This window comes from Oratosquilla oratoria, chromosome 9 (assembly GCF_046742065.1).
Source record: "Oratosquilla oratoria isolate Oo_2021 chromosome 9, ASM4674206v1, whole genome shotgun sequence".
NCBI lineage: Eukaryota > Metazoa > Arthropoda > Malacostraca > Stomatopoda > Squillidae > Oratosquilla > Oratosquilla oratoria.
In genome coordinates, this window is record NC_134785.1 from 2,510,311 (window position 1) to 2,536,913 (window position 26,603).

The 26,603-nt window shown below is 42.0% G+C and overlaps 1 protein-coding gene across 8 annotated transcripts in view; it reads right to left on the reverse strand.

The window, feature by feature from the left end:
* Positions 1 to 816: 816 nt before the first annotated feature.
* BicC (protein bicaudal C) overlaps positions 817 to 26,603 on the reverse strand; it is a 202,672-nt gene continuing 176,885 nt past the window's right edge. For 7 of the 8 annotated variants that reach the window (XM_076189782.1, XM_076189779.1, XM_076189783.1 and 4 more), the window contains 9 exons: positions 24,196 to 24,438; positions 23,945 to 24,073; positions 20,599 to 20,772; positions 20,146 to 20,274; positions 19,461 to 19,594; positions 17,634 to 17,723; positions 14,420 to 14,576; positions 8,600 to 8,719; positions 817 to 3,113 (listed from right to left, as the gene is read on the reverse strand). In XM_076189782.1, coding sequence (XP_076045897.1) covers positions 3,031 to 3,113; positions 8,600 to 8,719; positions 14,420 to 14,576; positions 17,634 to 17,723; positions 19,461 to 19,594; positions 20,146 to 20,274; positions 20,599 to 20,772; positions 23,945 to 24,073; positions 24,196 to 24,438 — 1,259 coding nt within the window. In that variant the 3' untranslated portion in view covers positions 817 to 3,030. The remainder of the gene's footprint in view (positions 3,114 to 8,599; positions 8,720 to 14,419; positions 14,577 to 17,633; positions 17,724 to 19,460; positions 19,595 to 20,145; positions 20,275 to 20,598; positions 20,773 to 23,944; positions 24,074 to 24,195; positions 24,439 to 26,603) is intronic. The other variant, XM_076189780.1, reaches the window with a different exon arrangement.

Genomic DNA, 26,603 nt, shown 5'->3' on the forward strand with positions numbered 1-26,603 from the left:
TTTTACAGTTTTTTCATCAATACCAACGTATTATCGAACGATGGATCAGATCTGCATTAAATACGCATCAAATATCCCCGTGATTCTATAACCTTCAGTCCCAAGTCTGTCTACGTCACGGACGCTATGATGTTGAATTGCCTATTTCATCTGCGGAGTCCCAGTCGATTCCGGCAAAGTACCTACTTTTTTTTAGACATTCTGCATTGCGTCCATCCAGACCAGGTGCCTTACCTGCTTTCATCATGAATATATTCAATAAATTTATAATCTAATAAACTGTAGTGAATGCTCTAGTGGTCAAGTTCAAACCAGGCATGACCAATCTCCATGATCAACAGGTAAGGTTATATGGACACGTTTCGGTTCAAAAGGATAGCACAACTTGTCTATACATATACATACACCAAGGGCTTCTTGCCCCTTCTACGGGAGGTAGCCAAGTCCAAGTCTCCCACCCACCACCTTTTTTTCTCATCTTGGTGCCTTGTGGGTGGTCATCCCTGTCTCCTGCCTGGGTCAGAGGCAATGCAGCACATCCACAGCATGGCTGCTTTTCTTACACGGTGACCCTGCCCCCTCTTCATCACCTCATGCAGAAATTAAAGACTGAGAAATCCCTTCAGGCTGCGTCAATATATCATCCATACACAACCATTCACCACTCATCCCTATCCCTTGCTTTTCCCTTCTTTGCTTGACATGGAAAAATATAGAAGACAGGGAGAAACTCGCAACTTGTACATAATTTTTTTTGCAAATACTGAGTACTTCATTTAACTTTATTGATAAAGAAAGGATGACTAACAAGAGAAATCATTCAGGATTTTTTATTTGTAACCAAAACGCAAAGTATGAGAGAAATTGATATCAAATTACAATTTTGGCTCTCAACATATATTTCTTTTTCTGTTTAACATTTGAGGTGGAGGTGGGGCAACTCGAATTCTGCCGAATCTTAATTTGAATACAGGACAATGAAAGAGCAGGGTACCATTTTGCATGCACGATTTCCTAAACAATTTGGTATGGTTATAACCATTGACTACGAGCACATGCACAAGTGGATGGTAGGGGTGGGGGGCTTAGGATACTAAAGCCCAATCCATTTCATGTTCGTTATGCATTGAATTTGGTGGAATTTATGAATACTAGACAAAATAACATAAAAATCAAGTTTGTGTGTGTGTTTTTTTTTCCTATATGTCACTAAGGATTTCATTTCTAGAATTTTGGCAAGCTCCCTTTTCTCTACCAAACCCCTGCCCTTCCAAAAGTCTGTGCATGTCACTGCCAATGAACAATTACCATGTCTCCACTATCTTCTCCCCAACTGCTGCTTTCTGTTTTAAAGAGCAGAGGAAAGAGTCCATTCCCGTTCAACAATCCGTCTAGCGAGAACAACTAAAACATTCATGCACATTCAAAATAAAACACATAAAACCCAAAACAGGAATGGCCTTTTTTCTCTTGAATACAGACTATAGACAAACAAAATACATGCATGCAAAAAATATTGAAAGAAAAAGTTAAAGTTCTTTTAAGTAGTACATCAGTTTATAAAAATAACAGGATTTCAAATCCTTTACTTCACTAAATTACAACTATTGACTGTAAAAATGTTAATATCACAATCATCATACTTTGGAATGCCCACTGTAAAACTACTATAAAATAACTCTTGGGAAAAAAAAAAATAAGGGCAAATCATGTTATTTCTTCGGGTTTAGGAGGATGTATATGATGATATTTACAAAATCCTTATCATATAGTGCTACAAACTAACTGGAAAAGAAAATGGGTATCTTATACAAATTAAGGGTTTCCTGCGCCTTCTCCATGCTAACCGGACTCACCATTGCCTTACTATGTCAGACTCCTTTCTAGGAGAACCAGAACTAGAAACCCGAACTTTCTAGGAACTTTCTAAGTTTACAGGAGATTGTCTATGTGAGCATTTAATGAACAGGGATTCTATGCCAACACTTAAATCAGGGGTTAAGTCACAAAGTCATGGCAGGGTTCCTCTGCGGAGGTTTGTACTCTAACCCTATTCACATACACCAAGGAATCTATAACAACGCTAAACAAGTCACGACACGACAACACTTCACCTTAACACAAAATGGCACTTTAGACTCGTTTCATCAATTCTTAATTACTAAACACTAAATAACTGCAAAAAATTATATCAGCTTCATTTTTTCCCGTCGAAACCTTGAAACTTGGTAATGTGAACAAGTCATGGCCACTGAATAATTAGTTGCTTTATTGCTTCAAGTCAAGACAAATTATTCTCTATGCTTAAACAAGCCAACCAAAACAGGAATGATTACAAATATTCCAATCACATCTGGCTGGCGTACCCAAGTTCCGCCTACCAGCATGGGAACATTCATTGCTATACCTATAACAGTAAATGGTTGACAGTCATTAAGTTTGATCAGTAACAGCAGGCAATGGTGAAAGAAAGCAAAGAAACCCGTTGTAGCTATAATATGTCATGTCAAAATTCAGCATTTCGTAACATTCAATTCAATAGAAAATACAATGTGCATCATACACCACAACTTAACAAAACTGAGCCATCATGGCAGACATTGCAGGATTACAGAAACTAAAGTGTATGAAGAGACATCTACAACTACCATACGAGAGCATTCAACAATTGCTGCAAGCATCCATTCACACTTCAAAACAAGTCAAACTAGTTATAATTTTTCTCTTCCTAACAACTGTTTCCCTTCTCCATCCACTAGATAATTTTCCAATCTACAAGGACATAAAGGTACCTTACCAACTTCTGTTTGGAAAAAAAAATTTCAACTGTTATTTTATGCAACTTCCAACACAATAGGAGACCGACGTCACTCGGCAGGTCTTGTTACCTTCTATGGAAGACTAAGATCCTCTATGCCTAACACTGAAGGATGGAATATCCTTCCCTTCGTACACATGTGGGAATTGCTATTCCTTCAGTAGTAAATTCATAAGTCTTAATAAGTCATTATCCTAGGGCTACAAAGTCCTTCAATCCCAGACCAAAGGAGTTTCCGCTATGGTCCTACTGCAGTCACTACTGTGACCAAATTGAGGTTTCTCTGCCGTCAGATCTGTAAATACATAAAATTTGATTACACATTGCACTGTGATCCAATCTTGTAAATGTTATCAGGATACATACATAAAAAGACTGGCTATTCTTCTACAGCATTTGTCCCACAGTTATACACCCTTTTCCCAACTACTTGGCATAATGCTTTCTGAAAAGACACTTTCTCCATTCTAAAACGTACTAGCAACAACCGAGCCTCTTAATCTATTCTGATCTACATTAGATCAGGTGTGTTAACCCCTACTATGAGATAGCCATGCCTTTTTGCAATGTAACTTGGGACAGAGGTAACCCTTCATCCCCAAGATAGATATGATGGGAAGTATGAGTAAATAGGCTTCAGTAAATTTATATTTGGGTGTGTGCTTCAACTCTCCCACCCCTTATACAGGGTAAAAGAACTTTTAGTTCTCGTAATACACTTGACTTCATCTGAAGGGCATCAATGGATTGGTGCTGCTATTAGACATGTGGTTACTTGTATAAACCAGAGTAACAAGTTGCGAGATATGAGTGCCCAATTACAAAAAATCTTGCTGATGAGAAACTCAATATATAATAACTGATAAAACCTTAATAGAAACCAGAATGTAGTAAGTCACATATGGAAGACCCAGAAAGGCACAAATGAGTACAGAACAAAGAACAAAGGTAACATTCAACCAAAGCCTAGACCCAAGTAAGCACATAATGAAAATAGTCAAAAATGCATGTGCAAGATAGATCAATCAATCCATTGCCCTGGTCTCTCATTCCAAGATCCATGGTATTCAGGTATCCGACAACAGTGAAGTGGGTTCAAAAGTCACTCAGAAAATACGTGTTGTTATGATGGGCAAGCATGAAAACAGTTTTCATCTAAATTGCCTAACATGGCCAAGACTCTAGAAGAAGAAAATGAAGGAGAATGATGATAATTATTAAGAGAATACAAAAATATAACTATTGCATATACCAAAAGTACATTGCCCCCTTTAAGCTGGAGTGACCCAATCATGGAATACACCCACCCATCACCCATCCCACATCCATTTGGTGTCCCCTTTTATCTTGGCTCCCTGTGAAGAGCCATCCCTGACTTTATGACGTTTCATGATGTGTCATGACGTGTCACAATACAACACAAAGATGTGCAAGTGTAATGTTGTAGCTTATGTAAGTTGTGTTAGGTAATGCTAGTCCACATATCACTGGGAGAGTTATTTAACTGTACCTACCCTTAATAGCTATCTTATGGGGCAAATACATAACTTGATGTTGAATTCAACCACTACTAAGTTATCTTAAGCTGGATGAGATATAGGTTCCTTCTAATAAATTTACCAGTTACAGGAGATTTGCTGTATAGTATGGAGTACATAAATAGATTGATTTGCAGTGAAGGGTCAAGGGTCCATTGTTGAATTCAACCACTACTAAGTTATCTTAAGCTGGATGAGATATAGGTTCCTTCTAATAAATTTACCAGTTACAGGAGATTTGCTGTATAGTATGGAGTACATAAATAGATTGATTTGCAGTGAAGGGTCAAGGGTCCATAAAACAACGATGGCATAGGAAAGTAGTGCCATCACAAATCATGCTTAGTTTTTAGCAAGATTCAGATAGATAGATGGGTACATACATACATATAGCAAAGGCTTTTTCTCCCTTAAAAAGAGAGCGAGAGAGAGAGCGAGAGAGAGAGAGAGAGAGAGAGAGAGAGAGAGAGAGAGAGAGAGAGAGAGAGAGAGAGAGAGAGAGAGAGAGAGAGAGAGTGAGTGAGTGAGTGAGTGAGTGAGTGAGTGAGTGATGATGGGTCATTCCTGCATCTTGCCCTTTGCCTTGGGTTAGAAGCAGTGTCGCAAGACACAGCACATCCACAGCAAGACCACTTCATTAAATCTGTGACCCCCCCCCCGTCCCCTCATGCAGAAAAGGAGAATATTGGGAGAAATCCCTTCGGGCTGCATCAATTTATTTCTCACATATATTCCCTCACCCCCATCCCCACCCAATCCACCTCATGCATCACAGCATCATCCATACACAACCATTCTCTACTCACCCCTATCTTCTGTCCTCTCCCATCCTTCCTCAACAGATATTCCCCTCTTTCCCAATGGCCCTCTTACCCCATCCATCCATCTCATACTAAGTCGCCCCATCATGTTCACTCCTTCCACCTCTGCCTTCCATACCTCTTTTACTAGTCTTTCTTCACTCGTTCTTTCCATGTGTCCAAACCTTCCCAATGCTCTTTCATCTACCCTATCTCCCAACTCCCTTTCCACCAGTTCTCCTTTTCACCTCATTTCTCACTCTATCCAGGCACCCCTTACGTTCATTCCTACCTCTGCATTCCACACCTCTTTTAATAATCATTCTTCACTCACTTTTTCCATGTGTCCAAACCATCCCAATACTCTTTTATCAACCCTATCTTCTAACTCCCTTTCCACCCCCATTCTCTTCTTCACCTCCTTGTCTCTCACTCTATCCAGCCTAGTAACCCCTCTCATACTTCTCAGGCACCTCATATCAAACATATTCAAACTCCTCTCTTATGTTCCATGTTTCTGGCCCATACAGTGCTGTCAGCACAATCACTCCTTCACACAATCTGCTCATAGCATCCATTCTCAAATGTCTATTTCTCATTACACTTTTTAATCCTCCAAGGCATTTACTTGCTTCTCTCAATCTACATTCTATCTCCACCTTAATTCCTCCCTTTCCTGCCATTCCCACCCAAGTATCTAAAATCATCCACTTCCTCCAGTCTCTCTCCCTTAATACTTATATCCAGTCTGCTGCCACTTTCTCCCCTTGCATATCTCATCACTTTACTTTTACATACATATACCAAGGCTTTTTCCCCCCTTACAAGGGAGGTACCCAAAAAGGAAAAGGCATAAAATCATTCCCACCCATTCCATCCCTGAATACACTCCACACTCCTCCACCCACCCCCTCATCTTAGCACCTCCTGGATGACGGGTCGTCCCTGCACCTTGTCCACTGCCCTGGGTCAGAAGCAGTGTCGCAAGACACAGCACATCCACAGCAAGGCCGCTTCATTAAATCGGCAACCCCCCCTCTCCGTCCCCCCATGCATAAAAGGAGAAGACAGGGAGAAATCCCTTTGGGCTGCGTCAAAATTTGCTCACACATACTACCTCACCCCCCATCCCCCTGCCCATTCCACCTCATGCATCACAACATCATCCATATACAACCATTCTCCATTCACCCCTGTCTTCTGTCATCTCCCATCCTTCCTCAACAGACATTCCCCTCTTCCCCAAAGTTCCCTTCACCCCATCCATCCACCTCATCCTAGGACGTCCCTTCATGTTCACTCCCTCCACATCTGCCTTCCATACCTCTTTTACTAGTCTTCTTCACTCATTCTTTCCATGTGTCCAAACCATCCTAATACTCTTTCATCAACCCTATCTCCCAGCTCCCTTTCCACCCCTGTTCTCCTCACCTCCTCATTTTTCAATATATCTAGCCTAGTAACCCCCATCATACTTTTCAGACACCTCATCTCAAACACATTCAAACTCCTTCTCTCTTCCTCTCTTATGTTCCATGTTTCTGCCCCATACAGTGCTGTTGGCACAATCACTCCTTCATATAGTCTCCTCTTAGCATCCATTCCCAGATGTCTATTCCTCATTACACTTTTTAATCCACCAAGGCATTTACTCACTTCTCTCAACCTACTTTTACCCACATATATCTTCAACTTCCTTCTTTCGCACACCTTCCCAAGCTCTGTCACTAACTTCCTCAATCCCTCCTCTGATCCTGCCACAAGCACAATGTCGTCAGCAAACAACTGGCTTATCTTCCACTTTTCACCATTTTCTTTAACCATCTCCAATTCCTGACCCACTACCCCTGCATTTACCTCTTACACCACCCCATCCATGTATAAAGAACAGCCATGGTGACATAACACATCCCTGATGAAGTCCCACGTTTACCTCAAACAACTCACTCTCCATTTCTAATCCTAACACAAGCTCTACTACTCTTGTAAACTCTTAACTGCTCTTAAAAGCTTTCCTCCTATCCCCTATATCTGCAATACTTTCCACAGTGCTTTCCTGTCTACCCTGTCAATCTTTTTCATATCCATAAAAGCCCAAAAAACATCCTTACCTTTTCCTATAGCTTTCTCACATATTCGTCTTATCACAAAAATCTGATCTATGCAACCCCTACCTGTCCTAAAACCACTGTTCCTAACTAGTTACTCCCTCTATTCCTCCCCTAATCCTCTCAATCAAGACCCTCCCATAAGCCTTCCCAACTACACTAACAATCTGACCCCTCTGAAACTACTACACTCACACTTGTCCCCTTTTCCTTTGTAAAAATGCATACATACATATAGCAAAGGCTTCCCCCCTTACACGGAGGGTAGCCAAAAAGAAAAAGGCATAGAAATAACTCCCACCCATTTCATTTCCCATATATTCCACTCCCCTCCACCCTCCTCCCTCCCTCCTATCTTGGCACCTCCTGGATGGGTCCCTGCATCCTGTCCACTGCCCTGGGTCAGAAGCAGTGTTGCAAGACACAGCACATCCAAAAAATAGCAAATGATAAATTGTAAACCTTCACACAAAAATAAAGTAGAAGGATTGTTTGAAGCCAGGTAAATAAGAATATAGATTAGGTCTATAGATGTAGCAAAATGGCACCTGACATTGGCACATGTATGTACCCCATATAAAGAGGGTTGCATGCTGCGCCAATGCATTCACGCCTTCGTTCAAACCCCCTTATATTAAGTTCACTCTGTACATATTTATCACGCAAGTAAAATACTTGTATTTTGCATTTTGCCTTCATATAAATCATATCTGGTGTAAGAAAGAAAATCTCCCAATAAATGGCATAAATTACACTGGCAACTGGATTGATAGTACTGATCATATTGTGGCCAGGTTTGAAACAGCAAATCAAAAACAACATGCCACATCATGACACTGACCTACACTGCTCAGGGCCAGAGGGCTCGTGTAATATAAAAGCTAACTGAATGGGTCAACTTCAAGGATTTGGGTCTCCACTGTATTTTTTCTGCTACAAAAAGTACATACATACATATACCAAGGCTTTTTCCCCCTTACAAGGGAGGTACCCAAAAAGGAAAAGGCATAAAATCATTCCCACCCATTCCATCCCTGAATACACTCCACACCCCTCCACCCTACCTCTTATCTTAGCACCTCCTGGATGACGGGTCATCCCTGCACCTTGTCCACTGCCCTGGGTCAGAAGCAGTGTCGCAAGACACAGCACATCCACAGCAAGGCCACTTCATTAAATTGGCGACTCCCCCTCTCCGTCCCCCCATGCATAAAAGGAGAAGACGGGGAGAAATCCCTTCGGGCTGCGTCAAATTTTGCTCACACATACTACCTCACCCCCCATCCCCCTGCCCATTCCACAAATCATAAAAAATAAAATAAAAAGAATACTTACTCTTTATTAACATTAACATTCGCTTTCGGTGACCAAACATCATTATACCAAGCTCCTTGAGGTCTTTATCATCTAAAGCAAGGAAGGTGTTCAGGTCAACATCTTGTGAAGTAAAAACATCTGAAAAAGAATCAAATAAACATTACCAAATGAAAATTTCACTTGTATAACTGAATATCCCATCTGGGGTATTGGCTGCATGCTATAGTGGCTAAGTAGCATGCAGCTGATACTTTAGTGTCTATATGGGGCACCCCTATGGACCAGAGACACACATCATTTTCTGTGATAGAGGAAATATCTATTCATAAAGAAATGATGGTACTTTCTTTATACTGTGACTGTCCCTCCATTATGCTGTTCCCCCACCCCTTGTTACTGTCCTCTACCACTTCTCTGCATATTCATTTCCTTTTTTCGCCTCTATAGTGGGGGAAAAGAATACTGCAATCAAATTTTTCCACTCGAGTCGTACGAGGTAGCTAAAAACTGGAAGGGGATAGGACTGGGCATCCTTCTCCCTGTAGCCCCAAAGGGGACATTCCTACAAAAAATGCAAAGACATAAGAGGGTCTACGAGTTTTCCAACCAGTACCCTAAGGTTTGGGTCTTTTAATGTGTATGGATGTGGTACAGATGAGAGTAAAAGGGGAGATAAGCAGTATGTTTGTGAGAAGAAAGATCAATGTGCTGGCATTGAGTGAAACCAAATTGAGAGGGAGGGGTGAGTTGTGAGTTTGGGAGTGGAGTTGGGAGGATCTCATGAGTGAAGAGAGCACAAGGGAGAGAAGGGGTGGTTATATCAGTACACATACATACATATACCAAAGGCTTTTTTTCTCCTTACACGGGGGGTTAGCCAAAAAGAAAAAGGCATAGAAAACACTCCCACCCATTCCATCCCCTACATATTTCACTCCCCTCCACCCTCCTCCCCCCTCCCATCCTGCACCTCCCGGATGACGGGTCATCCCCGCATCCCGTCCACTGCCCCAGACCAGAAGCAGCACAGTAAGACACAGCACACCCAAAGCAAGGCCGCTTCACTAATTCGGCAACCCAAGCCCCCTCCCCATCCCCTCATGCAGAAAAGGAGAAACCCCCCTCGGCTGCATCAAACCACCTCTCACACACACTTCCCCACCCCCCCACTCCCCCTCAAGCATCACAGCATCATCTACACACAACCGCTCTCCACTCACCCCAACCTTCCATCCTTTCCCGTCCCTCCTCAATAGACATTCTTCTTTTGTAATGCCCCTTTTAACCCACCCATCCATCCCACCCCAGGATGCCCCCTCATATTCACTCCCCCCACCCCTGCCCTCCCCACCTCCCCCACCAATCCCTCTTCACTCACTCCTTCCATGTGTCCAATCTATCCCAACACTCCATCAACTCCCCCTCCACCCCCATCCTCCCCCAACCTCCTCATTTCCCACCCCATCCAGCCCAGCAACCCCTATCACACCTATCAGACATTTCATCTCAAACACATTCAAACTCCATCTCTCCTCCTCTCCTATGTTCCACGCTAAGTGAAGAGATAGGTAAATATGTAGTGGAGTGGAGGGAGGTTTCTTCAAGGTTAATGTGGATGAAGATGAAACTAGGAAAGGAGATGTGGGTTTTGGTAAGTGAGAAGTGTGTAGAAGAAAAGGAGGCTTTTTGGATGAATTTAAATGAGTGCAAAGAGGGACTACAGAGAAATGTCAATGTAGTGGTATTGGGAAACCTTAATGCTAGGGTAGGAAATGAACCAAGATGGAGTGGTTGGGAAGTGTGGAGTTCCAGGAAAAAATTGTAGTGGGGAGTTGATGATAGTAAATACAGTGTTTAGGCAGAAAGTCAAGCATAAGTACACATGGGAGAGGGTGGTGAATGGAAAGGTGATAGACAGTGTTAATGTACTATGTAGTGGTAACCAGGGGGGGTATAGTAGGAAGAGTTAAGGATGTACAAGTTCTAAGGGGAGAGAGTGGGGGAATATCAGATAATTTTTTGGAAGGTAAGTTAACCACTTCAGTACGGGACTTAAATCTCGCGGGCAGCAGCCAATGCCATCCGTATGACGTCACGTAATAATATTCGCATCATAAAATATAGTCGCCGCTTATATCGATCGTTCTCTCTTTCACCCGCGAATTTTGAAAACCACAGAGAATGGGATTTAGGGCGCATTTGGGAGAATGTAAAAACACAGGGGTGACTACAATAAATATAATCAAGACGCCGATATGGCAGCGTCGCGAATCCACTTGCTCCTCATGACGCCTACGTGTGCGGCACCGTATGGAAGGGGTTAAGAGTGGAGTATAGATGGAACATATAAACATATACCAAAGGCTTTTTCCCCCCTTATAAGGGAGATAGCCAAAAAACAAAGGCATAAATATCACTCCCACCCATTCCATCTCCATCACACTCCACACTCTTCTCTCCCCCTTATCTTGGCACCTCCTGGATGATGGGTCATCCCTGCATCTCACCCACTGCCCTGTGTCAGAAGCAGTGCCACAAGACACAGCACATCCACAGCAAGGTTGCTTCATTAAATCTGTGACCCCACCCTCTACGTCCCCCTCATGCAGGAAGGGCAGCTATGCTTATGGTGTCCCATTTTTGTATCTTGCAGTGTCTAGTTTGCCCTTAAATTCATTTATAGTTATTGCACATACTATTGTTTTTTCCAGTTTGTTCCGGAGATCCACTGTGTGTGGAAAATCATTGTTTTTTCAGGTCTCTTCTAATAGAGCTCTGACATTCTTCTTAGTGTCCCTTTTATCATTGTGTCCCAATTTAGTAAGTACTCTACATCAAGGACTTCCATGCCATTCATGATTCTGTAGATGGTCAGCAGGTCACCTCTTTCTCTTATTTGTTCCAGAGTCTGTAATTTCAGTTTTGACAATCCCTCCTTATACGAGGGGTGATCAAAAAGTAATGACAGTGATACCATATATTTTCACGGTACAGAGGTAAATCCAAATAGTGGCCTACATTCCTTCAAAGTACTCCCCTCCTGCCTCTATGCAACGTTCCATCCTCTTTCGCCACTTCATGAAGCACTCATGGTACTCAGAAGCCGATATACCTCGTAGCTCTGAATTGACTGCTCGCGCCAGATCTTGGATGCGATGAAACAGCTTCCCTGCGATCGCACCCTTGATCTTTGGAAACAACCAAAAATCACAGGGAGCAAGGTCAGGCGAGTAGGGTGGGTGGGGGAGAAGTGTGATCCCCTGCTGCTCCAGGAATTGCACAGTGAGGCGAGCTTTGTGGGGGGCAGCATTGTCATGGTGCAGCAAAAGGCGCGATCGGCGACGGGTTGGTGCAGTCTTGGCCTGATATTCCAGGACTCGAGGAAGGACGTGATCAGTGTAGTACTGGGCTGTGATAGTACACTGTTGAGGCATTACATCCACACACATTGGTCCTTGTGAATTGAAGAAGATGGTGAAAAGGCGCTTCCTGCTGCGAAATCCTTCCTTCAGAATCTGAGGTCGAGGTTCTTTATCACTCAACCACACCATGTTAGACTGCTTGTCTCTGGTGGTGAAGAAAGAAATCCAACACTCATCTCCGGTAGCTACATCTGAGAACCGTTTCGGACCATTTGGCTCGAATTCAGCCAGCCATAGACGACAAATCCGCACCCGTTCGCTCTTCTGCTCTTCCGTAAGCAAATGAGGTATCCATCGAGCACACTTCTTCCTCAGCCCTAAGTGTTCATGCACGATGTCATGTGCGCTCCCATAACTGACACCGAGCTCCAAGGATAAGAATCGAAGAGTAACAGTTGGATCTTCGTCAATGATGGCCCGCGTACGGACCGTCGTTGCTTCGGTCACGGATGTCCGAGGGCGGCCAGGACGATGATCATCTTCTAGCTGCAATTTTCCGGCTGCGAAAGCTCGAATCCAGCGGGAAACAGTTTCCAGTGATGGAGTAGACTCGGGAAAAACTTGCAACAATTCCTCTCTGATCTCCGTTGCTTTTTTTCCCGAGTTTCCACCTTGTGAAGGTGTAGAATCTGCAGCCTTCTTTCGAAAAATCCATGTTTCCGGTTAGAGAGGCAAACCAACAATGACGCAATCGCACAGCGCAACGATAAAATGTAAGCTAGACAAACAGCGACAAGCTCAAACATGTAACAACAGGCAACACTTGCTGCCCCTTGCTCCCCGCCCCCCCAACACTTATAGTCTCTCAGCTACGAGTCCGACTGTCATTACTTTCTGATCACCCCTCGTATGACAGGTTTGAAAATGTTGGGGGCCATCTTTGTAGTTGCTCTCTGGATTCTTTCAATCTTCTTTATATTCTTTTTGGTACTGGGTGACCATAGTGTAGCAGCATACTCTAGTCTAGGCCTCATCAGTGTGACTAGTATTATTATTATTATTATTATTATTTTTTTTTTCTTTCTTTTTGGGGCCATTTCTTCATCGAAGTTTTCAATACTTGAGTGCAAATGTGGCAAGAAAGGGAGGAATGGAAGTAGAATGTAGATTGAGTGAAGCAAGTGAATGCCTTGGGGGATTAAAAAATGTAATGAGAAAGATTTGGGAATGGATGCTATGAGGAGATTGAACGAAAGAGTGATTGTGCCAACAGCACTGTACAGGGCAGAAACATGAAACATAAAGAGGAAGAAAGGAGTTTGAATGTATTTACCTAGTTTTTACCAAGTTGTATTTTACAGGACTGGAGCTATGATCGTGTTGACCCGTTTTTGTATCTCTACATCTAGTTTGCTTTTGAATGTGTGTATATTTCTGGCATTAACTGTTTCACTGTTCAATTTGTTCCATATGTCAATTACCCTAAGTGGGGAACTGTTCTTTTTCAGGTCTCTTCTGTAACTGTCTTTCTTTAGTTTCTTGTGTGTCCTCTTGTTTCTTTTTTGTCCCATTTTAATGTGTTTGAGATGAGGTGCATGAGAAGTATGATAGGGGTTACTAGGCTGGACAGAGTGAGAAATGAGGTGAGAAGGAGAACAGGGGGTGGAAATGGAGTTGGGAGATTGGGAGGATGAAAGAGTATTGGGATGCTTTGGACGCATGGAAAGAATGAGTGAAGAAAGACTAGTAAAAGAGGTGTGGAAGGCAGAGGTGGAAGGAGTGAACTTGATGAGCCAACCTAGGATGAGATGGATGGATGGGGTAAAAGGGGATTTGGGAAAGAGGGGAATGTCAGTTGAGGAAGGTTGGCAGAGGACAGAAGATAGGGGTGAATGGAGAATGGTTGTGTATGGATGATGCTGTGATGCATGAGGTGGAGTGGGTAGGGGATGAGGGGTGAGGAAGTATGTGTGAAAAATAAACTGATGCAATCCAAAGGGATTTCTCCCCATCTTCTCCTTTTCTGCACAAGGGGACAGAGATGGTGGGGGTCCCCGATTTAATGAAGCGGCCTTGCTGTGGATGTGCTGTGTCTTGTGACACTGCTTCTGACCCAGGGCAATGGGCGAGATGCAGGGATGACCCATCATTCTGGGATATATTTAAAAAAAATCATTCTGGAGGTGCCAAGATAAGAGGGAGGTAAGAGGGTGGAGGGGAGTGGAGTATGTTAGGGATGGAATGGGTGGGAGTGGTTTTTATGCCTTTGTTTTTTGGATGGAATGGGTGGGAGTGGTTTTTATGCCTCACTTATAATGGGGGGGAAAAGCCTTTGGTATACATACGTAAGTACATATTTGTTCTTTGTCAACAATTAGTTCCCTGAAACCACTACTGTAAAACAAAACAGTAAGAAATAACTTTCTTATGGGTACATTTATCCTCAAAGACTTGTGCAATTCAATGATTTACAAACCTATATACTGCCCGAGTTGTACGTCCACAAGTAGGGAGGGTAGGTCAGTGGGTTGTCCAGACATAGGCATTTGGGAGTAAAATTTTCGTCTCTTTGGTAATACAGCGTCGACAAGATTGCTGGCTGACAGGTTGTACATCTGGCAGCTGGAAGGCATCTGCTTGAATAATACATAACATAAGGTATAATATTTCATAAAGACTAAGTTGAACAATACATGTATACATATACCAAGGCTTTTTCCCCCTTACTAGGGAGGTAGCCAAAAAGAAAGTTGAACAATAAAAAAGTTGGGGGAAAAAAAAAAAAAATGAAAAAATGTGAAAAAAAGTAGAACAATACATTAGGTATATTTTGTGAACATTAACCATTTTTAAAATTAATTCTAGTACATGCATGTCCTGGCTGGCTACCTCTCATAAGGGGGGATGAGACCTTTGGTATATAGATAGAATTTTAGTGACTGTTCATCCTCCTCCTACAACTACTACTACTACTACAAGCTGTCGACACAAAAAACAATAGACATTGCAATATTTCTTCCAACAAGGTTGGGAGGACCAGAATACCAATGCTAGCCAGCTGGGGCTGCTCATTTTAAGTCAAGAGATACCCAAGGCAAAAATTATAATTTTAAAAAAGTCCTTTTTTCAAGTAACCAATCATTCCTACTACCCACCTTTACAAGAACTAGCACATATTAACAGGTACAGCAATCTCTCTCCTTGGATACCTTACCTTGTTTCTGCAATTGTAAGAAAACTCCTCAGGTTCCAGTTATTTCTCATATCGCTCATTCATTTCAACACTGACATAACTCAAAAAATGCTACTTTTCAGAAGCAATATAAACTTTTAATTATGTAATACAGTCTCCTATGGAACTTTTAAATGAGGTATTTAGCAATGAATTTTTATTTCATGATTAAATGTAGTACATGACATCTCATATTAAAAAATATCTATTATAAACATGCTTTGTGCCTATTTGAAAAATAAATTTGGAATTATGACGTTCTTGCCTTGAGCGACATCTAATGGCCAGTTTTGCTACTTGAGTTATGGCGTTCTTACCACAAATATAGAAAATGGCAAATTCAGTGGTATAAATAACTCAAAATCTTCAATTTTTGAGTTATGTCATTGTTGAAATGAATGAGCGATATATTTCTTACGGTCTTACTGTGGATGTGCTGCGGCTTCCTGCATTGTTTCTAACCCAGAGAGATGGGGGAAATGCAGGGATTACCCATCATACATGTGGAGCCAAGATGAGAGGGAGGGAAGGGTGGTGAATGGGAGTGGAATGGGTGGGGATGAAATGGGTGGGAGTGGAATTGTGTCTTTTGACTTTGTCTACCTTGATGGTAAGGGGGAAGGAACCCTTAGTGTATGTATGTATTTCTTACTTCTATGCCAAGACAATACCAAAAACATTCTTCCCAATGATCCAAACCTAAACATTAAAGAAGTACAAATCAATAATCATAAAAACCCTTCTTTGTGGACCAATGGTTTCAATAAGGGTGACACAAACAAGGTCATATTAAAACAACAGGGCAGGACAGAGTAATGGATTTAAACTGGACAAATCTAGATTTAAAATGGAAATAAGACAAGAACTGGTTTACCAACAGAGTGGTCAACAAATGGAATAGACTTAGTAACCATGTGCACTGAAACTCTTGCAGTCTCTTTCATTCTTATGTTCTTCTTGTGTTACTACTTAATCACCACAATTCTTTTCAAGCACTACTGTTACTACATTCCCCTAATTAAAATTATTGGGTTTATAGACAAGCTACAACTGCAAGTTCTGTTACTGTCACCATCTGTAAACTTGGATTTAAATTAACATGCACACATCACAATCAACCACCCTTCCCACTGAATTTATAGCAGTTACAATACTGAGTTCTGTTGGTCTCTTATCTATAAACTTTAAATAAATTTTACTTGCACACACCAACATCACAATCATAAACAGCACTCAACAACCCTTCCCATCTAATCAGCACCTTGGGGATAACAGCTGGAGTTACTTCACCCCAACTTCATCGTATGGTGACCAGTGCTTCTCATCCATTCAAAAACAATATGAAGTAAATGAGCATATACTTTTCAGACATACCATCCCTTCATTTACACACCTTTGTTACTGTGTGTGTGGGGGGGGGGGGAGAAAGAGAAAGAGAGAGAGAGAGAACACACACACAAACACTGAAAGGGACCTTGGAGTGTTAATCAGCAATGACATGACACTGGACAGACATATAAACAAAATAGTAGGTGAAACATACAACCTACTAAGGTCAATGTAGGTGGCATTTGAATACTTGGATGAAGAAATTATAAAAAAAATATTAGTCACATTGATTAGACCAAAACTGGAATATGCAGTGACACTATGGACACCCAGTACTAAAAAAGAATATAAGGAAACTAGAAAGAATACAGAGAGCAACAACAAAGTTGGCACCAGCTCTTTCCAAACTAACATACAAAGATTATCGAAGCTAGAACTACCAACACTAGAGCAAAGAAGAGAAAGAGGTGATCTACTGACTATATATAGACTCATGAAAGGAATGGAAATCCTCGACAGAAAAGATTTACTAAAAAATGACAATGGAAAAACAAGAGGTCATGAAAAGAAACTCAAAAAAGGACAACTATAGAAGAGATAGGAAAAAGAATAGCTTCCCACACAGAATGCTGGATATATGGAATAACTTAGATGAAAAAAAAAAAGTGTGTGCAAACACTATTCACGATTTTAAGAATAAACTTGATGCTGAATGATACAAAGATGGGTCACCACAAGCATAGCTCCCTTCCCATATAATACAACTAGGTAAATACATACCAAGGGTTCTTTCACCTCTACCAGGGAGGCAGCCAAAGTTGAAAGGCATAATTTCATTTCCATCCATTTCATCCCCACTCATTCCACTCCCATCCACCTCCCCTCTCTCTCTTTCATTTTGGCTCCTCATGGATGACAGGTCATCCCTGCATCTTCCCCATTGCCCTGGGTGCATACATACACATAGCAAGAACTTTTCCCCCCTTACAAGGGAGGTTGCCAAAGTCAAAGGCATCAATCCACTTACCATTTCTCCACTCACTCCTATTTACACACTCTTCCCTGCTTGCCAGACATTTTAACTGGTGAAAAATAGATATCAAACAAACTTCTATTCAGAAAACTATACCTGTGAAAAGTGAGAAGAGTTGGAGACTGCCAAGTGGTCAGTGACGTCATTCTCTGGCCAATCGTTCCATTCTTCTACCAAACCAGCCTTCTGAATTCAAAGCACTGAATTAAGCATATTCCACATTGTTACTGAGCAACAAAAATACAAAATAAAAAAAGCTGAAACACCCAGCAGAATTAAACCAAAACATGGCAATCGTCATAAACTTCAAAATAAATCATTATACTAGACCCATGCACTAATCTTAAAACTAATAAACTAAAATGCAAAAGCAACTAATAATGCCAAATACTTTTACACAGACATGAAGACCTACTGTGGCATTACACAAATAAAAGTATACCTCAATCTACTAACACAAACAAAAATTTGTGAGGCTACAAAGTTCAACTGCTTCCACAAATGATAATGAATACTTTCCAGGAGTTTTACAATGAAGATATAACGGAGAGGGAGATAAGAATGTGCTTCCAGGAGCTGTTGAAGGTGATTGATGACATACAGTTATGACAGTCTGGGAAATGCTAGAATAAATGACTAGGATATGCATAGACAATGATTGGGATGCATGAGGATAATGCTGGGATTACAATGAGGAGTAAGGAATGAAGAAATAAAAACTGATAAAACACCTGGATTGGATGGGTGTTGTGTGATATATCTGACAAAAGAAACACTCACTGGAGTGGCTGGCAAGATAGGTCAATGCTCTCCTAAAGGGAAAGCAGAGTACTAGTTAATTGAAGTGCAGACATTGCCCCACTACACACAAGGGAGTATTTCTTATGTGGAAAATATGGAGGATAGACAAAATCTGGGCTGGTAGGAAGCTGCTGGATAATGTCGAGATGGTTTGGGTATTAAGTAAAAAAAAAAAAAAACATCACCAATGGGGTGCACACACCAGGCAGTGCACTGCTTTCCCATTTCCTTGTAAGATATTCCAAACTACCCATGTGGAAAGCTACATTTCTTGATATCATTCAAGCATCTTGTCTTTTTCAGTGTTGCCCTCCATGCCCATGACTTTATCATCCTCCCATACCTTCCCATCAATTCAGTCACTTTTCTTTGTTCTTACCAATGATCCAAGCAGGAATACTGAGAACAAGATGACAAGAGCTCTGGATACATATGGTTTGTCAGTAGGGTGGGGAAGAAAGTATGCAAGATAGGAATGTGCAAGACTGTCAATGGATTAATGGAAAGTCCAAGGAATGCTTTCCCACAACTATATGGTAAATTAATGAAGGCTAAACTAGACTCAGCTGTTGGGCCCTGTGGTGATATGTCTTGGTATCTGATCCATTGAGGTGGGGCCAGGCAATAATGGGTGTGGGCGTGTGCTTGAACTCCCTTTATACAGGGGATTTTGGCCTTTGTACATCAATACACTGTTTTCTGCACAAGGGGATAAGGTGGGAGAGTCAGTGTGTAAATGTATCAGTTCTGCTGTGAATATGCCATGTCCTGTTGTGCTCCTTTTAACCCAGGCAGCTGGCAGGAGATTGGAACGACCCTTCATCCACAAAGAGCTCAGAGGAGGGAAAAACAAATGGGTGATGGGTAGGAGTGCATGCCTTGGCTGGCTACCTCCCTTATAAGGGGGAAGATGCCCTTGGTATATAGACAGATGGAGAGATGTATATACAGGTCTACCTTTATACCAAAGGCCTCTTCCCCCCTTACATGGGAGGGGTAAAGCTTTTCTTGTAACTACTCCTAGGAAAGTATTATGAGAACCCTTGTACTTTACTCATAGTTCATGCCAGTGATCCTCCAACAATTGAAAAAGACATCCTAGATATCCTTGTTCAGACTTACTTGGTTATTCGATTTAAGTCCTTGCTCATGCATCTTCTCTTTTATCATGAATCCTGGCATGCTTTTACTGAAACCATAACCAGACCAGCTGGAGGTTGGAATACGTGGGTTGTTGCTGACAGGTTCCTTCATTGCTATAATGCACAGAAGATGATAGTTAACATCTCGCAAACTACCACTATAAAAAATGTATGTACACACATATACATATCAAAGTGCTTGAAGTTTTTGCTTCCTTCAAAATTAATTTCTCCAGGGCAGCACTTGTACCTTTTGTATTCATTTCCATATACCAATTTCTTACGACACTTTTATTTATTTTCAGCTTCATCCTCTCACACATCCTCAAACTCTGCCACCAAATGATTCGGCCTATCCTCAGACTCAACAACATGCATGGTCATCCACAAATTGGACAAATAAATGGCTCGCCTCCCATTTCCTTCCACTCACACTCACCAACTCCAAACCCTTCCTTAGCACTCTCACACCTCTCATCACCCCATCCATAAACACACTGAAAACCCAGACTTTACACAACCCTGGGGCATTCCTACCTTAATTTCAAACAACTCACTCAAATCCCAATCCCTACACAAGTTCTACTAATGTAGAAAAACTTGACTGCCCTCAACAATTTCCTCTTTCCCAAAAATTTATAAATTTCAAAATTCCTCTGTCTTACCTTTGGCGGCCATTACTTTCTTCGTGTTGTAATCAGAAATAGACAACGACTGTCCGACTAGTTCTAGTTGCTTCTTTTCACACCCTGGGGCACGACGATCTTGCAGCTCTGACAGTATAGCTGAAATTCCTTTTAAGAAATTAAATTCCTATTAGGTCATGTTCTTTCCATTCATTTCTGTGGTCAAATACAGTTATGTATGAAAAAGAGATAACAGACAAATGTAAAGGTCAACCTAAATTATTCTATAGATATGTGAATGGTACATACATATACCAAAGGCTTTTTCCCCTTACAAGGGAGGTAGCCACAAAAAGGAATAAAGTCACTCCCATTTACAGCCACTCTGTTCATTCCTATCTTTTGCATCATTGGCACCACATTAAAAGACCTAAACAAATTACAAATAAATCTTTATGGTAATTTTCATCCACAAAACCTTAAAATTCTTACCATTTACTGATGTACACGAAGAATCACAGTCCGCATTGTAAGGCACTGAAGGTGGTGAGGAATTTGACGAGGATGAAGGGGTAATCACGAGTTGATCAGGTGAGGCATCTCTTGGCGACGGAGTTGATGAACACAAGGAACTTCCACTGTTACTGCTGTTGTTAAGAGAATTATCTGCAAGATAAATGGTATTATGATAACATTGATGCTGCCTGATGGGATTTCTCCCCATCTTCAATGTTACTGCATGAGGAGACGGAGATGGGGGTCACTGATTAAACGAAGCAGCTTTGCTGTAGATGTGCTGGGTCTTGCTGCATTGCTTTTGACCCAAGGCAATGGACAAGATGCAGGGAAAACCTATCATCTAGGAGCCAAGATGAGAGGGAGGGAGGGAAGAGTGGTGGATGGGGGTGGAATAGGTGGGGATGAAATGGGTGGGAATGTAATTATGCCTTAATACTTTGGCTCTCCCTTGTAGGGGGGGGGGAACCCTTGGTATATATATGATAAATACATACATACATATACCAAGGCTTTTTCCCCCATACAAGGGAGGTAGCCAAAAAGGAAAATGCATAAAATCATTCCCACCCATTCCATCCCTGAATACACTCCACACCCCTCCACCCTCCCTCCATCTTAGCACCTAAACATCTTTCCCCCTTACAAGGGAGGTAGCCATAGTCAAATACATAAATCCACTCCTACCCATTTCATCCCCACATACTCCACTCCCATTCACTACCCCTACCTCATTCTTTTCTTGGTTCCTCCTGGATGACAGGTCATCACTGCATCTTTCCCAATTACCTGAGTCAGAAGCAATGCAGCAAGGCACAGTACATCCACAGTAAAGCCACTCCATTTAATCAGTGACCCCACCCCTCCATGTCCCCTCATGCAGAAAACGAAAAGACTGGGAGAAATTCCTGTATGTATGATATTAGAAACTGTGCCTACAATATTACTGATCATGTAAGTATTGCTAAAGTTCTATTTGTATACTAAAGGCTTCTTCCCCTTATATGGGAGGTAGCCAGTCAAGGCACGTACCCATTCCACTCCCATCCACCACCCTTTGTTTTCCTCTTATCTAAGGGTACATGTACACTGTACACTTATTAGCTAAATTTGCTCTAATTAGAGTTCTCTAAATAGTGTAAACACTAGTGAGAATACTATTACTAGACTTAGTCTCCCATCTCAGTTGAGTTGTTGTTTTTGTTGTTGTCGTTCCCTAGACTGTCTGTCCGAGCAGTCCCGTCTCCCCAAGGAATGCCACAGTCGAAACTGGGTTTTCCCACAAATCCTTTATAGAGTGTATGTTGTGTTGTTTGCATGCAAGTTGTTGTAATCTAGTTATTATTGTAGTGAACACAAGGAGGAAAGCAATAGCATGCGCAAAAACCATTCATGAGTTTAAAAGTAAATTAGACACAGATGCAAAGGAGCATAGCTCCCCTTCCCGCAAAATACAACTAGGTAAATACGTATAAACACTGCTCTGGATCTATTTGTTGCTCTAGGTAGAGAGCTACTGTACAGAGTAAAACGATATCTAAGGACAAACAGAAATGGGATAGTGGTCAGCCAATACTATTAACCTCTACAATATGAGTCAAATTCTTGCACATCTCGTAGCCTTACTTTTACCCACATTTATCTTCAACTTCCTTTCACACACCCTCCCTCACCAACTTCCTCAATCCACAAGGCATAAAATCATTCCCACCCATTCCATCCCTAAATACACTCCACTCCCTTCCACCCTCCACCCTCCCTCCCAACTTAGCACCTCCAGGATGATGGGTCATCCCTGCACCCTGTCCACTGCCCTGGGTCAGAGGCAGTGTCGTAAGGCACAGCACATCCACAGCAAGGCCGCTTCATTAAATCGGCGACCCCCACCCCTCCTTTTGCAGAAAAGGAGAAGACGGGGAGAAATCCCTTCAGGCTGCGTCAAATTTTGCTCACACACTACCTCACCCCCCCATCCCCCCTACCCATTCCACCTCATGCATCACAACATCATCTATATACAATCATTCTCCATTCACCCCTATCTTCTGTCCTCTCCCGTCCTTCCTCAACAGACATTTCCCTCTTCCCCAATGCCCCCTTTACCCCATCCATCCATCTCATCCTAGGACATCCCCTCATGTTCACTCCCTCCACATCTGCCTTCCATACCTCTTTTACTATTCTTCATTCATTCTTTCCATGTGTCCAAACCATCCTAATACTCTTTCATCAACCCCATCTCCCAGCTATCTTTCCACCGCTGTTCTCCTCATTTCTCATTCTATCTAGCCTAGTAACCCCCATCATACTTCAGACACGTCATTTCAAACACATTCAAACTCCTTCTCTCTTATGTTCCATGTTTCTGCCCCATACAGTGCTGTTGGCACAATCACTCCTTCATACAGTCTCCTCTTAGCATCCATTCCCAAATATCTATTCCTCATTACACTTTTTAATCCTCCAAGGCATTTACTCGCTTCTCTCAATCTACATTCTACCTCCACCTTCACTCCACCTTTTCCTGCCACATTTGCACCCAAGTAAAACTATCCACTTCCTCCAGTCGCTCTCCCTTAACCTCTTCACTCTGGGGCACATCGCACGTCTGGCAGCATTAGCTGCCCGACGTGCAATGTTGCGTCATAATAATCGCATTATAAAAAATAAAGTCAGTGCTCAATCGTTTGTTCTCTTTCACCCGTGTATTTTGATAACCATAGAAAATATATAGCCAGTTTAGAGAGAATGAAAGTTACATAGGGACGACTACAATAAATATAATCAAGATGGCGACGTCGGCATCATCGAGTACCCACTTGCTCCTCATGCCGCCTACGTAGGCGTCACCATATGGAAGTGGTTAATGCTCACTTCTATTCTACTGCCACTTTCCCCCCCTTGTACATCTCATCACCTTACTTTTACCCACATTTATCTTCAGCTTTCTTCTCTCACACACTCTCCCGAACTCTGTCACCAACTTCCTCAATCCCTCCTCCAATCCTGCCACAAGCGCAGTGTCATCCGCAAACAACTGCTGGCTCACCTCCCACTTTTCTCCATTTTCTTTAACCATCTCCAATCCTTGACCCACCACCCTTGCATTTACCTCACGCACCACCCAATCCATGTACAAGTTGAACAGCCAGGGAGACATAACGCATCCTTGACGAAGTCCCACCTTTAGCTCGAACCACTCACCCTATTTCTAATCCTGACACATTGAAATGTGATAAAAAATATATACTCTGTTCATATATTTACATGTTTACAAGGAAATTTGGGCTCACAATTCTATTGAATAAGAAATTTGACTTACCTCCAACATTCAAACCATTGAGGAGGGAATTCAAATTGGATGGTCCAAACTTCGAGAACACAGTGTTATTACTGGTGGTGACTGTACCACTGCAGATGTTGTTTAAGTCACTCAGTAGGTTGGTATATGCTGTAAGAAAAGATTTCAAAATAAAAATGTGGAGTTCAGCCTGTCACAAGCCATAAAATCCATGTCATCACTAGATTAGTTTTAAATCTTCATCAAGTGAAATGTAAATACGTAACACTCACAAACATGGTCATGGAACTGTACAGGCCGCACCATCTGGTTTTGCAAGGGCGCAGCTGCTGTGCCTCCCCATAGTCCTCCGACAGGATGTGTAGTGAGCTGAGTCAAGGTGCACGGAATGGTGGGCGAGGGCAATCGTGAAGGCAAGGGTGACGGAAGTGGCGTTGGATGAGAGGAAGGTAGGGGTGAAATGCTGGTTGAATGTGAGGAGCTGCCACTGTTGAGCCAGTTTGTTATGTTCAAGTCTGGTATCAACAAAAAGTTATTAAGGTAAGGGGAGGTGAAAATGAAAGTCAGGTGCATTCATATACCAAGAGTTTACCTCAGTCTTCTTTTCTTCCTCAAGAGACACCCCCCCTCTTTCCCAACACCCTTTTCACCTCATCCATCTATCTCATCTTTGGTTGTCCCCTCATGTTCACTCCATTCTCCTCTGCCTTCCCAACTTTTTACTATTCTTTCTTCACTCATTCTTTCCATGTGTCCAAACCATCCTAATTCTCTTTCATCAACCCTATCTCCCAGCTTCTTTCCCGCCACCATTCTTCTCCTCACCTTGTTTCTCACTCTATCCAGCCTATTAATGCCAACCATATTTTCTCTGGCATTTCATCTCAAACACACTTAACCACTTCAGTATGACTCAAATTCTCGTGTGTAGCACTGGCTGCATAAGCATCTTGAATTGCACTACTCATTGTAAAATATATAAAGTCACTGCTGTATTACTCACTCTTTTACTCTCGGTAATAATAAACAAAATGCAATCAAACCAGTTTACAGAATCTGGTGGTAACTTGTGTACAACTACAAAAATAAATATATAATAAAGACTCCTATGCCAGCATCTTCACGTACCAACTTGTGCCTCATGACGCCTATATAAGTGTCATTGTAGCAAAGTGGTTACACTTTCTTTTATGTTCCACGTTTCTGCCCCATACACTGCTGTATGGGGCACCCCTTCATACAATCTCCTCTTAGCATCCATTCCTAAATGTATTTCTCATTACACTTTTTAATCCCCCAAGACATTTACTTGCTTCTCTCAATATGTATTCTACCTCCACCTCTATTCCTCCCTTTCCTGCTACAGTTGCAACCATGTATCAAAAGCTATCCACTTCCAATTTGCTGCCATCCTCTCCCTTTGTAATCTCATCACCTTGTTTTTACCCACATTTATCTTAAATTTTTGTTGCTAACCTTCCCAAACTCCATCACTAACTTTCTTCATCCCTCCTCTGATCCTGCCACAAGTGCAGGGTCATCAGCTAACAACTGGGTTATCTCCCATTTTTCTCCATTTTTTTTTTTTAACAATCTCCAATCCCTGGTCCATTACCCTTCCATTTACCTCTCACACCACCACATCCATGTATAAACTGAACAGCCATGGTGACATGACACCTTGGCAAAATCCCACCTTCACCTCAAACCACTCACTCTCTCCATTTCTAATTTTAACACAGGCTCTACTACTCCCGTAAAAACTCAACTGCTCTTCACGTCTTTCCTCTTATTCCATAGATCTGCAATACCTCCCACAGTGCCTTCCTGTATACCCTGTCATAAGCCTTTTCTAAACACATAACGGCCCAAAAAACATCCTTACCTTTTCCTAAAGCTTTCCCACATATCTGTCTTGCCACAAAAATCTGATCCATGCAACCCCCACCTGTCCTAAACCCACTGTTCCTCACCAATTATTCCGTTTCTCTCCTAATCCTCTCAATCAAAACACTCCCATAAGCCTTCCTAACTACATTCAACAAACTGATCCCTCTAAAATTACTACACTCACACTTGTCCCTTTTTCCCTTTTAAAGCGGAACTATTATAGTACTTCTCCAGTCCTTAGGCACTCTACCTGTTTTAGACAAACATCAAACAACCACAACCTCACCAGCCAGTCCACCATCACAGTATCTTTTTTAGATACTTGCCATGACAGCCATCTAACCCAGGTGCCTTACCTGCTCTAATTATCTCAACTGCTTTCACCTAATCTTTTCCTCATCCATCACGGTCATTTTCTTAGCGCCTCCCACTGCATCTATCTTTCCCTCTCTATCCTCCTTCACATTAAACAACTCCCTAAAATACTCTGCCAATCTTCTTATTGCTGTCTTTTCCATTATCATACCCAAGTCAAATAATGCATGGAAATTAGACGTTAACCACTTCAGTATGACTCAAATTCTCGCGTGCAGCATCAGTTGCCATTATGGAAGGTTGGATCCACAATTGGAGGTGATGTGGGTAGCGGAGCAAGTAAAGGCCGGATAGTTCTACGGATTTACGTACATGCATACATATACCAAAGGTTTTTTTTTTTCCCTCATAAGGGAGGTAGCCAAAATACAAAGGCATAAAAACCACTCCCACCCATTCCATCCCTACCACACTC